The sequence below is a fragment of the Otolemur garnettii genome, unplaced genomic scaffold, assembly GCF_000181295.1.
Source record: "Otolemur garnettii isolate 467f Iridium unplaced genomic scaffold, OtoGar3 scaffold00011, whole genome shotgun sequence".
Lineage (NCBI taxonomy): Eukaryota > Metazoa > Chordata > Mammalia > Primates > Galagidae > Otolemur > Otolemur garnettii.
Genome location: NW_003852406.1, coordinates 14973745 through 14989754, shown reverse-complemented (window position 1 = coordinate 14989754; position 16010 = coordinate 14973745). Strand labels below are relative to the sequence as shown.

At 44.4% G+C, this 16010-nt stretch overlaps 1 protein-coding gene across 1 annotated transcript in view; it reads right to left on the bottom strand.

Annotated features, from left to right (window-relative positions):
* The window catches only part of TLN2 (talin 2), a 251014-nt gene that overhangs the window by 98354 nt on the left and 136650 nt on the right, over nt 1-16010 (bottom strand). The window contains exons 26-29 of the mRNA XM_012801797.2: nt 10641-10849; nt 9466-9585; nt 8263-8460; nt 7076-7215 (exon numbers count right to left, since the gene is read on the bottom strand). Coding sequence (XP_012657251.1) covers nt 7076-7215; nt 8263-8460; nt 9466-9585; nt 10641-10849 — 667 coding nt within the window. The remainder of the gene's footprint in view (nt 1-7075; nt 7216-8262; nt 8461-9465; nt 9586-10640; nt 10850-16010) is intronic.

The following is a 16010-nucleotide window of genomic DNA, read 5'->3' as shown; positions in this document are numbered from 1 at the left end:
TCCTCCTCCTGAAGACCTTTATAATGATCCACTTTCACTTAGCGAATAGTAAATACATATTTCTCTTCCTTTCAATATTCTTAGCAACATTCTCTTTTCTCTAGCTCAGTATATAATAATATAACACACAAACTATGTGTTAATTGACTTATCACTAAGGCTCTGGGCCAACAGCAGGCAAGGACTATTTAAGTTTTAGGGAAGCTGAAAGTTATATGTGCATTTTCAATTGTGCAGGGGGTCAGCGCCTCTAATACCTCCACTGTTCAAGGATCAACCATAGTTCTCCTTAAAAGGTTTTAATATATTTGTCAGAGAGAATTCGCAATGAAGGTACAACTACCAAAAAGACTGTTAATCAGTTTGAGATCCTCAATTAGGAGCCCACAAGGAGTAAAATTATCTGAGCAACTTGAAAGATTTTTTTAAACTTTTTAACTCAGTAGATAGAAACTGTGCTTATGATTTTAAAATCTTTACTTTCCATTAAATTCTATATGATTGACTAGTTCCTAGAAGTTATTCTAAAATTATTCTTTAAAATAGACATTTTCTTCTTTTTTTCTTTTTAGTAGACATTTTCTTTAACATTAATGGGAATAAATTAGAGACTGTCACATGATTTCACTTGTGTTTCTGTTCAGCTTAGAACAGAAAGAACAGCCCAGATATTTTTCTACATTGGCAAGGATTCTGCCCCTTCTGAGTAGCCCCTGATTAGCTTGTCTTAGGTTATGATACAGACAATTTAGAGTGTCATGCTCCATTTTGAGTTAGTTTTTTAAATAAGGTCTAGAATATGAGTCATGAGTTTAAACAATTTTTTTCATATGTAAGTCCAATTGTTCCAGCCACATGTGTTGAAGAAGACTGTCCTTTCTCCATTCAATTATTTTTTGCAATTGGCCATATTTATGTGGGTCTACTTCTGGACTCCATTCTGTTCCATTATCTGTGTGTCTAACTTCTTGCCAAGACTACAATATTAATTACTGTAGCTTTCTACTGAGTCTTACAATTGAATGCCTGTGCATTTTATAAATGAAAAATCGGAGACATGAGATAGACTCCCAAAGAGGATGCTACAAAGAAAGAGCAGAAACAAGACTGAAACCCAGGCCCAGCTGTCTCCAAAGCCAGACCTGTAACTCTTCTCTGCAGGGTTAGAACTGGTCTGCACTTCTGGCAGGGCCCAGAATTCCATTCCCAGTTTCTAATCACTGCAGCTTAAAGGCAACTTCAAACAAAACAAACAAAAACAAAATAGAGCACATATTGCTGTTAATCACTAACACTGTCTAATATGAAAGATGCCTCATTTTATTAGCGAAATTGGCTTTGCAGGTTCCTGCGGCATATCAAATTAGATGGAAAACGATGCTGCCAGTGTACAAAAGCAATCAGCTTAATTATCTGATGAGGACCCAGTGCTTTCAATTTTAGATTTAGCTAGGGTTGAGGGGAAAAAGAAAAACATTCCCAGCTCAAGAAAGAATTGCAGAATAGTTTTTGAGAGACTGATTCTGGTGATTTCATTTATTTGGAGAATAGTGCTTAATTAAGGTGTCTTGTGAAACACTCAGCTCTCCCTGGTGTAAAACAAAACAACAGAAACAGCAGCCCAACGCTAGTTCCAAGGACCGTGGAGGGTGATGTCCATGACGTACGCACTTGAAGTGTCCTTCAGAGAACCTAGCATGGCGTTCTGTGTGGTGACCTTCCAGACACACTATGAGTGGACAGGCTGGTATTTACCAACAGACTAATGGGAGAAGAATGCTGTGACCACACGATCCTTTGGAGACTACTCAACCTATCACAGAAGCTTTCTATTTAGCTTAATTCTCCATCTTTCCTGTTTATCTGTATACCTTAAAAGCCTGGTTCCTATATGAAGAGTTTTTCCATTAAAAATGAAGTGTTTATAGCTGATGAATCTGGAGGACATTCAGCTGTGAGAAGGCTGCCAGCTTCCCCACTCTTCTGTTTTGTAGATGTGAAATTTTTTCAAGTAAAAACTTGGGCTAAAATCAATAATAACCAACCAATAGTCTGTGGTTAGAAAATCCACGAAGAGCCAGCGCAGCATCCCCTGTCTAAATGAGTTGCTTGTGTAATCTCCATCCATGGCTAAGAACATTCTTTAGGTTCCATGAACTCATTTTTTCCAGTCTAGATTACACAGCCAAATAAGTAATGGTTGAGAAGAAAATGGCTATGTGAACTTGACAATAAAAAACATTTCTATGTTTCAAACGATAGCAGTTATTCATAAGAACAAAGAATTGGAGGCAACCCAAACGTGCAACCAAAAAGGATTGGTTAAATAAATATACAGCCCACGCCAGCATTCTGGAACCCATTCAGAGTCATAGTGGGTAACATCTTACTAATGTCATAGGAGAATATTCATGCTACGTGAATAAGTAAAACAAAATTTATGAAATGGTATGAACAGTATGGGTCTACCATACTGCTTAGGTATGTGTAGAAAAATAACACAATGATGTATATAAAATGTTAATGGTGACTTTATAATGTTATTGCTAAAGAAAAAACTCAATAAATCTCATCCCCCAAATTAGAAATTAAATAGTTTACCCAAGAAAAATATGGCCAAAAGTAGCGGAGTCTCTGTCCCAGTTCTATGTAAATCCAAATAGGCCTGACCCACAGTTACTTTTATTTTTTCCATAATCTTTTTTAATGGTCAAAGTGACATTATGTTTATCTTTAAAAATATTAAAAAGCTAAATAATCATGATTTCCTCTTCTAGAAATAACTATCTTTGGTATTTTATTTTTTAACAAGGCATTATTTAGCTACTCTCAGTTCTTAAAAAAGTTGGGATCTACAAATTCAGAGATGAAAGAGAACTTTCTAAAGTAAAAAGCACTTAGTGTTCACATATACGGAATTGATTCAACTGAAATTTGAGCTCCGCCTGCAAATTTTAAATAGACATGGAATTGGGACAGGGTGGGAGAAAAATATCATCCAAGTTGTGCTTCTAATTATCTGTTTAGCACAACTCACCCAACAAGGAGCTGGGAGGGGGGAAAACAGCATAAGACATCTCCCCTCCTTGAGGGAAGAGATTTGAGAAGGGAGGAAAGAGCAAATCAAAATTCATCCTTAAGCTTTCCCTGGGTCATATTATGCACAAGGCATGGGGAATTAAATAGTAATATAGTATTGTTGGATATGATGGCTCACGGTGACATGCAATCCCAGCACTCTGGGAGGCTGAGGTGGGTAGATTGCCTGAGCTTAGTAATTCAAGACCTGCCTGAGCAAAGTCAGACCCTATCTCTTAAACTAGACTGGGATTGTGGTGGGCACCAGTAATCCCAGCTACTCAAGAGGCTGAGGCAAGAGGATTACTGGAACCCAAGAGTTTGAGTTTGCTGTGAGTTGCGATGCCACGGCACTCTACCGAGGGTGACAAAGTGAGACTCTGTCTCAAAATAATAATCATAATAATATATCTTAAATCTCTCCAGGATGGCAAGGGACCTAGTTGGAGAGAAGATGATGAGAATTTAGGCCAAAGAAAGCAGTGACCAGGGCATGACACCACACAGGACATTGTGGATTGCTAAAGAAGCAGCCAGACAACATGGAGAATTGCAGGTGTAGAAAAAAATTCAAACCTTAACCCTGGGACACACATTCTGCATGAAAGGGAGGGCTCAATGTGGACTGAAGCAATTAGACAAGTCAGGGCTGAGTGAGATCCTGATAGGGAAAAAGGGAAGAGAACATTGTAGGTAAGACCAAGGGAGAGAACAGGGGTATTATTTGCATTTTCTGTTTTACAGAGTGGAAGTATTACTCGTCCTGTCTGCAAGGCTTCCTCCCAACAGAAACCTCAAACTAAAGGAGAGCCAGGAGCTACCCATAGGTTCCTAGGGAGGCCACTGAGAGGTCGCCTCCTGGGTCTGATGCTAGTGGCTGTGGACATGAAGTCTTCTCAGCCCTGATGTGCTCCTGGTCAAGGTCACTGGTGTGAACAGCAGAGGTAGGACACTCCCTCTTTTTTGCAAGTACAAGCTGGTTTTCCATTTCCATAACTAAGCTCACAGAGCCATCAGGCCAGTTCCTGATGGGAGAAAAAGCTGTTTGACAAAGCGTCTCTAGCTCCATCCAATTTGTCAGAAAAGAGCCAGAGCCCCATCAGTTACGTGGGAAGAAGATGAACAAGCTGGACACTACATAAAAAACAACTTCCTCCCCCTTAGACATGTGAAATCAATGGGCTGGAGTCTCCGAATACACCAGGGCCCAGAGGAAGAATCCAGAGCAGATGAAAAAGACATCCTCCACTTTTTCACCAGAAACAAACCTCTTCTCTGAAAGCAGGAAGGGCCAGAGAGCCCACAAAGGACACACGAGGACAGACAAGTCAATCCAAGCCTTGGTCCCCACAGAGGGGCTTCTGGGGACACACACGTGAAGGACATGCAGGGCCTGGCCGTCTTAGGGACAGGGAGGGCAGTGGAACTGAAGACAGAGGACAACAATGCTTGGATCCCTGCTGCTCAACCTCCCCTGCCCAGAGGAAGTGAGGGGAGCATGCTGTGTGTGTCCCTGCCTAACTCCCCCACGGCCGCCTCCTTGTCTTTTTCACAGTGTGCACCCAGCACCACCCTCGCCCATTCAGGCCTGTGATAAAAATCTGTGTAATGAACACATGAAAAAAGAAAAGAATGAATGAACCTCAGCGGGGCAAAGCTTTGTGTCCCAAGGGGAACTCACCTGACCCACTTGACCTGGCAGGAGACCTGGCTGGAGTTTCTGCTGAGAAACAACCCTGGGAAGCAGCAGCTTGCCAAAATGTGCCAAGAAACCAAGGGGAATGTGCCAACATCTTCTCGCAACAGTTCCATTCTGAGACAATCATTTTCATGTGATGATTTTTAAGCGCTTATTTGGCTGTAAAACCACGGGACTGGGAACTCTTTGTAAACTGCTAGAAGCCAGGACAGAGCGGCAAAGAAAGCTTCCATACCTACCGCCTCAATACCACCACCAGGGGGCCTGCAGGGACCCGCGGAGACATACGCCAGCGACATTCCTTCTGGGCCTGCTTCCTTCCATATCTGGTTTTCTAAACGTTAATTTAGACATTCTCCTCTTCCCACAATTTAGGAGAATGGAGCAACACGTTCCAAATTGGAAACTGTAATTTTAAAATGATGCAAAAAATTGAAGATAAGGAAAAACATCTGAGTTCAGATACCTGGAAATGGCAGGTAATCCAAAAGCTCTTATAGAAAAAAAAGGATCAATCAAGAAGGTGTTTTATTATCAGAAACAGCTGCTCAACAGAACGGGCATCACCCCTATCTCTGCCCTCCACTGGTTTACTGGAATCATCACCAACAAAGCATGAGATGGAGGTGGGGAGATATGAAGATAACTTATCACTCCCCTAGTGGCTCTAGCTATTGTTTGTGGCTAAAATATATTATCTGGGAATAAATGAAGAAACTCAGGAGTTTGCAAGGGAACTGTCCTGACAGTGCCTAACCTTCCATAAAACCCATTACAAGTGAAGAAGGGATGAGAGACAGGTTTGGAGCATCACTACCAGGCAATCTCACGGACGGAGAGCTAAAAAGACCTAAGGATGAGGTAGTTCAGATCCCCATTTTGCAGATGGGAAAAGTTTAGACAAGTTGAGCAACCTGACCAATGTGACTGAGTTAGTCAAGTATTAAAGCTTGGACTAGAATTCAGATCGCCTGACTTCGATAACTTAGAACAGCCAACGAGCTTCCAGCAGAGACGTAAGGACATGAAAAAATAAGCAAACAAATAAAGCCAAGGCTTTTTTTTTTGTTTTTTTTTTTAAAGAAAGAGTTGAAGCTATGCTTTTCAAAATCACTAATGTTGAGTATTTGAAAATGTCATATGTGGCTCGGTGCCTGTAGCACAGTGGTTATAGCGCCAGCCACATACACCGAGGGTGGCAGGTTCAAACCCAGCCCTGGCCAGCTAAACAACTGCACCAAAAATTTGCCGGGCCTTGGGTGGGCGCCTGTAGTCCCAGCTACTTGGGAGGCTAAGGCAAGAGAATCGCTTAAGCCCAAGAGTTTGAAGTTGCTGTGAGCTGAGAAGCCATAGCACTCTACTGAGGGTAACATAGTGAGACTCTATCTCAAAATAAAACAAAGAAAATGTCCTATGTATAACACTACTCTACATCCCCTAACAGTCCTGCTTTTAATTCCCTCTATTGTCAGGTTTCCCATATTATAACATGACATCAGATACTGCTAAGAAAACATACCCACACTAGCACAGAACGATGACATACCCCACGCTCTGAGCTCAGGAAAATGAATGTGGGATTGCTAACATAACATCTGCCTGGGCTCCGGCGGCAGGGCTCCAGCTACCAGCATTCAATCCCTAGTTAAGGAACCAAAGTGCCACAGCAGCCCTGGAGCAGAAATTGGTCGTATCACCTGCTTCCTTGGGTGAAACCAATAGGAAAAGACAGACACTAAAGTCAACCTCCAAAACTCAGACTGAAGTTTTAACATATTTCCCAAACCAATTCATTCCCACTGCCTCCCCATCACGCTGAACTGGAGCCTGTCCCTATGTGACAGATACATGTTCAATTCAATCGAACACTGACACTTAGTAAGCGCTCAGTGTCTGCTGGATGACTCATTGAGCACTGGTTTCTTCTTTATCCTTTTTAGTACTTTCTGATTACTTTTTCAACAAGCATATGCTACTTTCATAATCTGAAAGATATATAACACTACTTTAAAAAAAATCTCTTAAAGTCATTGTGTTTCCAAATCAATGGGGGCCTGATGTCTAAGCAAGTGTCTACTGAAAAGGGTGTATGAGAAGATGGACATTTTTAGTGGGAAAAGAACATGGAAATGAGCCAGGTTTTAAAATACCAGAGTCTCCGCCACTTGACTCCACCCATCGTGACCTAGGGACAGCACCAATTCTTTGCTCAGCTAAAGTGGCAGGATGACAGGCCCATCCTTCAGACCGTGATGACACGTTCAGCCACACATGACAGCACATTTGTCCCACTCCTACCTTGCAGCTGCAGCCAGGAGATTTTTCGCATTGGGAGCTCCTGGATCTACAGAGAGAGACTTGGCAGCTAACAGCAGCTTGCTGGATGCCATGGAGATATTCTTGAGGTTTCCTATCACTTGGATCTGGTCTTCTTTTGTCTGGAAGGCCAAAAGGAGCCAGAGTAAATTAAGGACCGTCCGATTCTCAAAGCGAGCATCAGAGAACTAGGAGCAGCAACCTGAAAGGGAGGAAAGTTATCTACAAAGATCACATCAAGTCCTATTAGTCTGCAGATGCCTAACTCATTGAGACACTAACCAGTGTCTACCCTTCCTGACAGATGCTCAGAGCAAGATGCAGGCAACAGGGAAGGAAATCCATCCCCGGGTGGGTTAGCCAAGGGGAGTGCTTTCTCACAAGTGGAGGCAGTAAGCGGGGTGGGAGGAGAGAGAGCTGAGCAGAGCCAATGCACAGACCAGCAGCAATTCCAGCATCTTGCTCAACAATGCTGGAGTTGTTACGTAGCTGTGCATCTCAGCCTGGCACAGACCGCCAGCACTGACTCGGGATTCAGAGCTGACAGCGTCTCCGAAGTGCCTGTCCCGGGAAAGGACACGTTTCTCACCTGGGTGCCATCTCAGAAACATTCCTCTGGAGATAACAGAGCAACAAACACCCCAGATCTCTCTTTTAGGGATTCTACAGGAGCTCAGAAAAAAGAAAAACAACTCTGCAAGCTGACACTAGACCAGTCATGCTTCCTTGTTGTAAACAGGGGTTTATTTGTTCATCTACAGGAGGTAATTTTTAATCACTTGACACTCAGTATTAGACAAAGTACGTTCAGATGAGCCCACTAAACCTCAAATACATATGCATATATTTACTGTATCATCTTACAAAGAGCTGCCCTAACATTCTCCCTTTTCCCGCCCTCCCCCTAGATAACATAAAACTAAGGATTCTGCTGGAGGATCGTGGGAAGAATCATCCTTCATCACTAAGAGCACTTCCCAGGGAAGCTGATAGCATCTTGGCGAATGCCCTTCCTGTGAGGTCATGGAGCTGCCAATGCAGCAAAAAGAATGCACCTGTGGCCTGCCTGTTTCCAGGTTCCTCATCTCCATTTGTTCAGCTGGTCTCAGGGTGGAAAGTTCATCAGAGAGAGGCTAAGGTCAGCTCCAGAGAGCCATCTCCACACCCACCTGAGCTTGGCCAGCCATCTCAATGCCAGCATCGAGGAATTCATCGAAATCATCACTGAACTTTCCAGAGGCTGCAGCCAGCTCTCCACTCTGGCCCCGGGTAGCATGGACAACCTCCCCGGCAGACTGGTTCAGATCGGCTGCTGCCTGGTTCAGTTCACTCTGGGCTTCCTGGAAAGGCTTTGTGCTTGGAGGTAGCTACAGAGGACAGAAGGCACATCCCATGAGAAGTTTTACTTTGCACTGGAGAGAAAAAGGAAGGTTTTGCAGAGGAAAGAAAGACCCTCCAGGGACGCATTTCTGAGTCATCAAGACTAAAAGGCCCCATGTGGTCTAAGCCTATGTTAAGTTTGACCCTCAACATGTATACATGCATTTCATTCAATTCAAATTTATCAACACCTGCTCCACGCTCAACACTGTGAATCTAAAAGTGGTAAGGGCAGTTATCTTCAGGGCTCATGGTCTCCTAAGTGGTAGAGACAGGCTCCACCTCAAGGCAGCTGACTCCAGAGTCCATTCTCTGAACTCCCAGGCTATTTTGTGTCTCCTAAGATGAAAACTCTCAAAGTTTTAGCTTTCTAGAACTAAAAGGTAGATACTATCAAACTTCAAATCATGTTCTTCCAAATTAATTAGCCGCCACTTTTGTTTTCTGAGTGTTCGTTCCTAGTATCTTTTTTATAGAACACAAGTGGCATTCCGCAGAAAGATGACCTTTTGCGAAAAGTTCCAGAGAGTTAAGCTAGACTGTTAGTCCCCCACGTACTCTGCCTGCGTACCTGTGCAGAAAAGGAACATAGATGAGCAGGCACAAGCTCCTTCTGTAGACAAGCAGGGGAGGGAACCAGCCCCAGGTGCAACTCCTGACTCCTTGTTCTCTCAGAGAGTACTGGACACATGCCCCCCTCCAAGCCTGGTCAGAAGCCAGATACTCATACATCCCCTCTCCTGATTCCCTGGGATGACCCCACAGCAAACAGCATCACGGGCTTAAAGAAAAAGGTAACTTAATTTAAAAGTTCAAACTGGACACTTTGTAGATCAGAAAGCAAAATGAGGGAAAGACAAGTAACAAGGAAAAATAGGAGTACTAAAGGAAAGGTCAGCTGCCCAGAGAGGCCATGGAGGGGAATAAACTCCATCCACACCTAAGGTGAGCCTACTCGCCTGGTTCCCCTGCCCAGTCCTAGAACCTCTCACCGAATCCACCAGCAGCTTCTTGCTGGACTCCCCAATGCTCTTCAAGGCCACGTCCACATCCTTCTGTCCAGGGAGGCAATTCACACAGTTGTTCAAGGAGTGTGAGACAGCTTTGGCCACCTGAATACATGCAGGGAGGGAAGAACCACAAGAAAGCAGCTTTTACTATAAATATTTTTGCACATGTGTTGGGAGATGGCCAGCTGACAGTACATAGACCAGAAGCAAAGATGGAAATTATCCACCAGCATCTACCTGACACTGTTGGGCCTCTTGCCCAAGAGCAAAATCCTCCCTCTCCTTGGGGTTAACATTCTGCCTTAGCAAAGGGTCCAGCAGGGTGATACAGCACATCACATCACAAAGCTCCCCTAAGTCACAGCTCTGTGATTCAAACACATAACTTTCCAAGATGAGGTCAGGTTCTAAAATAAAGATGTCTCATGCCAAGAGAAATGGTCTTTGGAGGTAGCCTGTGCCATTCCCTCCAACCTAAACCATTTCCTCCTGGCCCCATGTCTAGAACTTTGTGTGGAGGGTACCTAGCCAGCTGGTTTCATCAGGCAAGGAATCATCTGAAGAAGTAACAGAGGGCAAAACTTTTGAGTGGCTAGTCCGGTGATTTTTAACTGGGGTACTGTGAGAGGATCTTAGGTGTGTCATGAAAATTTTCAAAGATCATTAAATTATTTTAAAGGAAGTTCAAAGCACAGTAAGTATATTCTTTTTTTACTCTTTTTTTGGATCAGCATAATTTTAGTGTGCCACAGAAGTACAGGTTTAGGTGTGTTGTGAGTTAAAAAAGGGCTAAAAACACTGGACTAGCCCCAGTATACCACCTCCCCCTCCCAGGCTAAGAAGAAGAATATAGTTCATCATAAACAGGCCCCAATCAACATGGCATGTCCTGTCTCCTAAGCTTCCAAGGATAGAGTTCGAAGCCCCCCTTACCTTCTGTTGACTGTGAATTGAGCAAATCTGACATTAACATGAGGAGTACTAGGCAAGACTTATAAAAGTCATCAGGTATGGGCAGCACTGCTGTGACACTCTGGAAGGTTCTGAAAACACCTGCTGAGTCAAAGCATCCACACCAAGTGCCCAGGGGGCAGCCTGCCAACGTGTCCACATAAACGATGAGCATGACGGCCACTGCTTCCAATTCAGAGCCTCACCTGAGCTAATCTTTGCTGACTCTCTGCATCTCCAGGTGCAATCAGGGCCTGCTTGGCTTCTTGGATGAGCATGGCGGAGCCCTCCATCACATCCCGAGCAGAATCTAACATGGCATGGGCAGCCGTAGGGTCACTTGTAGAAGCAGCCACTCCACGGGCAGCCTGGGCCAGTGTTTTCAGAGCTTGGGCCGTCTCCCTAGCAGCCACTCCTAGGAACAAAAGGCCATCAGATCTTCTATTACAGGCCATCTAAAAGCTACACCTTGGCAATAAGCCTCTGGACCTGGATGCAGCACAGGGGGAACCCCAGATTAATTTTTATAAAATATGAATTGCTGTGTTTCTCAAAGAAATAGCCCACCTTCATGGATCCGGGCCAACCCCAGAGACATCATAACAACTACAATGCTAAAGACTATTTCCCTCTGACTTCCCTCACTCCCACGGACTCACCTGTTCCTAGACCTAAAGCACCAAGTTCATGGGAGCAAAAACACAGAAGGACATACCCGATGTCCATATATAGGTTGGTGGGAGGTCATTTGAATTCACTTTGCTTCTCAATTGTCTCTTTGGGGGCAATAACTTACATGCAATACAGGGAACAAGTCAATCTCCATGCGCAGCACAGGGAATTGTACATACGGATGCATCCACGCATCTACCCCCACCTGAGCCCTTCCCTAGTCAGTACCCCTCTGCCAGAAGCAATCACTGCTCTGATGTTCATTACCTCAGGCTACTTTTACCTGTTCTTAAACCTCATGTTAATAGAACCACATAATATGTATTTTTTCATGTCTGGTTTCTTCCTCTGACCATGACACCGTGAGATAAAAATCAAGTTGTTTTGTGTAGCAGTTTGTTCTTTTTTCTTGCTGTGTAGTATTCCGTGGTATGAGCACGATATTTGTGAATCCATACTTCTGTTGATGGACTTTGGGTTATTTCCCATGTAGGAATATTATGACTAAACCTACCAAGTTCTTATATATACATTTAGGGGGACATGGGGAGTTATTTCTCTTGGATATAAACATAGGAATGGAATGGCTAGGTCACGGAGTAAGTGGATGGTTAGCTTTGGAAGAGATTAGGAAACGGTTTTGCCCTGAAACACTCCAGAAGCACAGCAGTTGCTCTATAACTTGGCACTGTCAGATGTTAATTTTATCATGCTGGTGGGTGCGTGCTGTAGCTCAATGAGGTTTTAACTTTTACATCCTTAGTGGGTAAGGATGTTGAGCACCTCTGCATACCCTTAATGGCCACTTAGACATCGTCTCTTGTCAGGTTCCTATTTATCTTTAAATTCACTTCTAAAGAGATGATGGCATGTAGTGACAAGCTGTGACTATAAACTAGTCCTTTAGGCCTCTAGCACCACCTCATGCAGAATAAACGTGTGTCTCCCTACGTGCTACCTAGTCCTCGGCATACTCAGGAGGATGAAGAAAACTGGAGCCAGGGCACGTAACAAAACCCCCGAGAAGCACAGCACAGCGGATGTCAGAGTGAGCAACTTTGCAGGTGAGGCCCAGTGCTGGGCAGGGTCTTCCCCCCCACACTCTCAGAGACAACACCAGGACCAGAGCTGGGGTTGCCTCACGTTCAAGTGAACACTTTTCATGGGGCTCTTTGGGAGAGAGATCTACACAGGCTTTTGGCTGGAACATACAAGATTCACATGGAAAATATACAAACCAGGGTCTCTCTCTCGCCCTAAACGTTCTCTTTTCCACAGGACAGAGCTGGGTGGTTTCTAGGCACCAGCGAGTGTGGCCTTTACTGGCTGTCCCTTCAGCCGAGTCTGCATGGACACAGCAGGTGGTCTCCCTCTTACTGAGGACAAGGCATTGCAGTACCGTAGAGGGGGAGGAAGGTCCCGGGTCCTCAAAAGAAGACAGCTTTGCAGTGCGGCAGACTTGCTAATATATAAATATTTAGTAAACCGCACAGCTGGGATATAACTCCATTGTCTAATCAAGGTAAATTACAAAGCTGCCAATCTACCGTTTATGACACGGCACTTCTGAGTGCAGCTTGGGGAATGAAAGAATGTTAAACTAAGTGCTTTTTATGGCCGAAGAGAAATCTAGAAGAGAAAGCGCAAAAGTAAATAAAGCTAAGGTGAAGGAGAGAAGGCAGCTTAGCCAAATGGTCGCTCCAGTTCGTGTTTACGCTTCTGGCCCAGGGTTGAAGGACGCCGTTGCTCAGAAGAAAGCCAGATGTGGTTGAGACCCCATCTAGTCCTGCCTCTGCGGCTGACCAGCTGTGCGGGCTAGATTGCTGCCTTTTCCCTCTGGTCCTCAGTTTCTCCCAGGTTTTAGGAGAGGTTGAGATCCTAACTCCGACCATGGCAGATTCTAGGCTGTGATCTCTAAGACCTCTCCCCATCTTCCCATTTGTCACACGGACACTGGAATCCATTTTTATTTGAGTTGTACAGAAATTGGTTAGAATAAAACATTTATCACATGCAATTAGAAAAGACATGTTTATGCAAAAACCATTTAGTGAAAAACCTTTTGTAGACTGAGACTATTTTAAAAAGGCAGAAACCAAAAGCCAAATTCCGAAAGCTCATCCATCGCATGTGTTTTCTGCTGAGGACTCACTGTGAAATCTCAAGGTACACGGAGGATCTTCCTGGAAGGGATTAGGTTTCCCAAAGAAAAGAAGCCATACCATCAAAAGGATGAAACAAGACCAGTGGGCCACACAGCCCAGTGAACACCCAAAGCTGTGAAGAGCACCACTTTCGTTGGTCATCACTAGTGTCGCGTCTCCAAGCAAACAACACAACTTCCTCTGAAGTCAAGAACGTATCAGAGCACAAGGAGCATCAGGGTGAAACACTAAAGCAGACGTCTGTCTCAGTAACCACAGTTTTTTAAAAATACAGATTGCCTTCACAGTATTCTTGCTATCTGGATCTTGAGTTATACTCAGCAGCAGAGTCTTAAGAAGACATAGTGAATGATATAAAATATAGTAGCATTCTCTATCGTGGATGTTACTCTATCAGAATTCAAGCAGATTGTGTGATCCACAGTATTGGAACTCACAGCAGGTCACCAGGTAAAAACCGAGTATGACACAAAGCTTTAATCTGTGCCAAAGTACAGGAGAACCTCCATAGTCGACCACATCTCTACACTGGCCACCTCCTTAAGTTGATCTCATTTTCTTTTTGAGATAGAGCTTCAAGCTGTCGCCCTGGGTAGAGCGCCGTAGTGTCACAGCAACCTCCAACTCTTGGGCTTAAGCGATTCTCTTGCCTCAGCCTCCCAAGTAGCTGGGTCTACAGGCGCCCACCACAACACCTGGCTATTTTTTGGTTATAGTTATCATTGTTGTGTGGTGGGCTCAGACTGGATTTTAACTTGTCAGCTCTGGTGTATGTGGCTGGCACCTTAGCTGCCTGAGCTACAGGCACCAAACCACATTGACCAAATTTTCATAGACTGGATGTGCACCATGTGTACATATTACCGTGTTTCCCCCCAAATAAGACACTGTCTTATATTTATTTTTTCTCAAGAAGACACACTAGGGCTTATTTTCAGGGAATGTCTTCCTCTCTGTGCCAAAATGAATGGTGTGGCTATGCAGCATATCTGATAAAAAGACCTGTCACTAGGTCTTATTATTGGGGTAGGGCTTATATTTAACAAATGCATAGAAATCCTACTAGGGCTTATTTTGGGGGTAGGTCTTATTTTGGGGAAACATGGTAGTACAGTAGGCCTAATTCCTTATGTTGACTACCTCTGTATGCTGACCAGTTTGTAATAATCAGTCCCTTGGGTGGTCAACTTCCAGAGGTTCTACAGTATTAGAGAAAGGTTCTGTCTGTGTAAACTATTCAGCTATGTAGAAGTGTATTTTGCATGTCGTGGGGGCCAAGCAAAAACACATGTGCGTTAGAATACAGCCTGGTGGCAGCTCACATTTAACTGCTGACTATCCCACACACCTCAGCTGTGGATGAAGGAACTGAGACCCGGGAAGAACTCGCCCACACTTGCCTTGCCTCTCTTACTTCCTACCCATTCTTCAACTTTCCTGAACCGGCCTCCAACCAGGACAGCAGTGACCTCCTTATTCTCAAAGCTAATGGATGCTTCTTAAGTATCCTCCCTCCCACGCCCCTCCCACCACACACACAGAAACACAAAACTTCCTGGGCTGCAACCATGGGTTTGGCTCTGGAAGATCATTCGCTGCTGGCTTCCCTGCCCTCATTTCGGCAGCTGCATGCCCTCGTTTCTTTTAAAGATTTCCACTGTTCAGTTTCCTCCTTAACTAGTTGGGTTCTCCCGGGTTATAGGTTATAAACTTTCTCTCACTTTACCACAGTACTTCTGAAACTTCCTAACGCCATGACCCTTTGATACAGTTCCTCATGTTGTGGTGACCCCCAACCATAAAATTATGTTCATTGTTACTATATGAAGTAAAATAATTTTATGGTTGGGGGGTCATCACAACATGAGGAATTGTATCAAAGGGTCACGGCATTAGGGAGGTTCAGAACCACTGCTCTACCACTTCCCGTAGGCAAACTTATTCACTTCCATGGTCTCAATCATTATCACTTCACCACTTTTCAAACGTTGCATCTTCCAGCCCAGCCTTCTCTACTGAGTCCTGGAGACAAAGAGCTGCCCACCTAATGACATCTCCACTCCTGCATTCTCTAGGGGCTTCAAACCAAATACATCTGTAGTACAGCCCTGCGTCCTTGAACTTCAGCTCCCTCACCCAATCCCTACCTCTAAGATGGTCCTGTGTTCCCTTCACAGTAATTCATACGACTCTTTACTCAGCAGTCAGCCAAACACTTGGAGGTGTCCATGTTACCTTCCTTACCTCCACCCCTGCCAATTTCTAACCAATCATCAAGAAGAGGGGTGTCTTTGCTTCTTTAATCCATCCCTTTGTCTCCACTGCAGGATACAACCATCTCTCTAATCTGGATTAATGCAAAGCAGCCTGCTTGCTGGTCTTCCTGCCTCCAACTTTGTTTCTAACCTATTTGTTCTACACGTGGGAGGAAGGGCGACCTACATGAAAGGCCAGCTGAGCTACATCCACAGCTGGCAAATTTCACACGTGCTTTTCAGTTAAAGTCCCTCTGATTCATACGGGCTTACGAGGCCCTGTAGCATCTGCCCCTGCCCTACCTTTCCTGCCCGATCTTTCTCCTCTCCTCTCTGCCCGCCACCTTAGCCACCCTTACCTCTTTCAGTCAGCCTTTTCTCTCACTGCTCAGACATTATCCATGCAGCGCCCACTTCCAAACTTCCTTTCAAAGCCTGTCAAAGCTAAATGGTGCTATTTCTAGCCTGTCTTTCTATACATCAT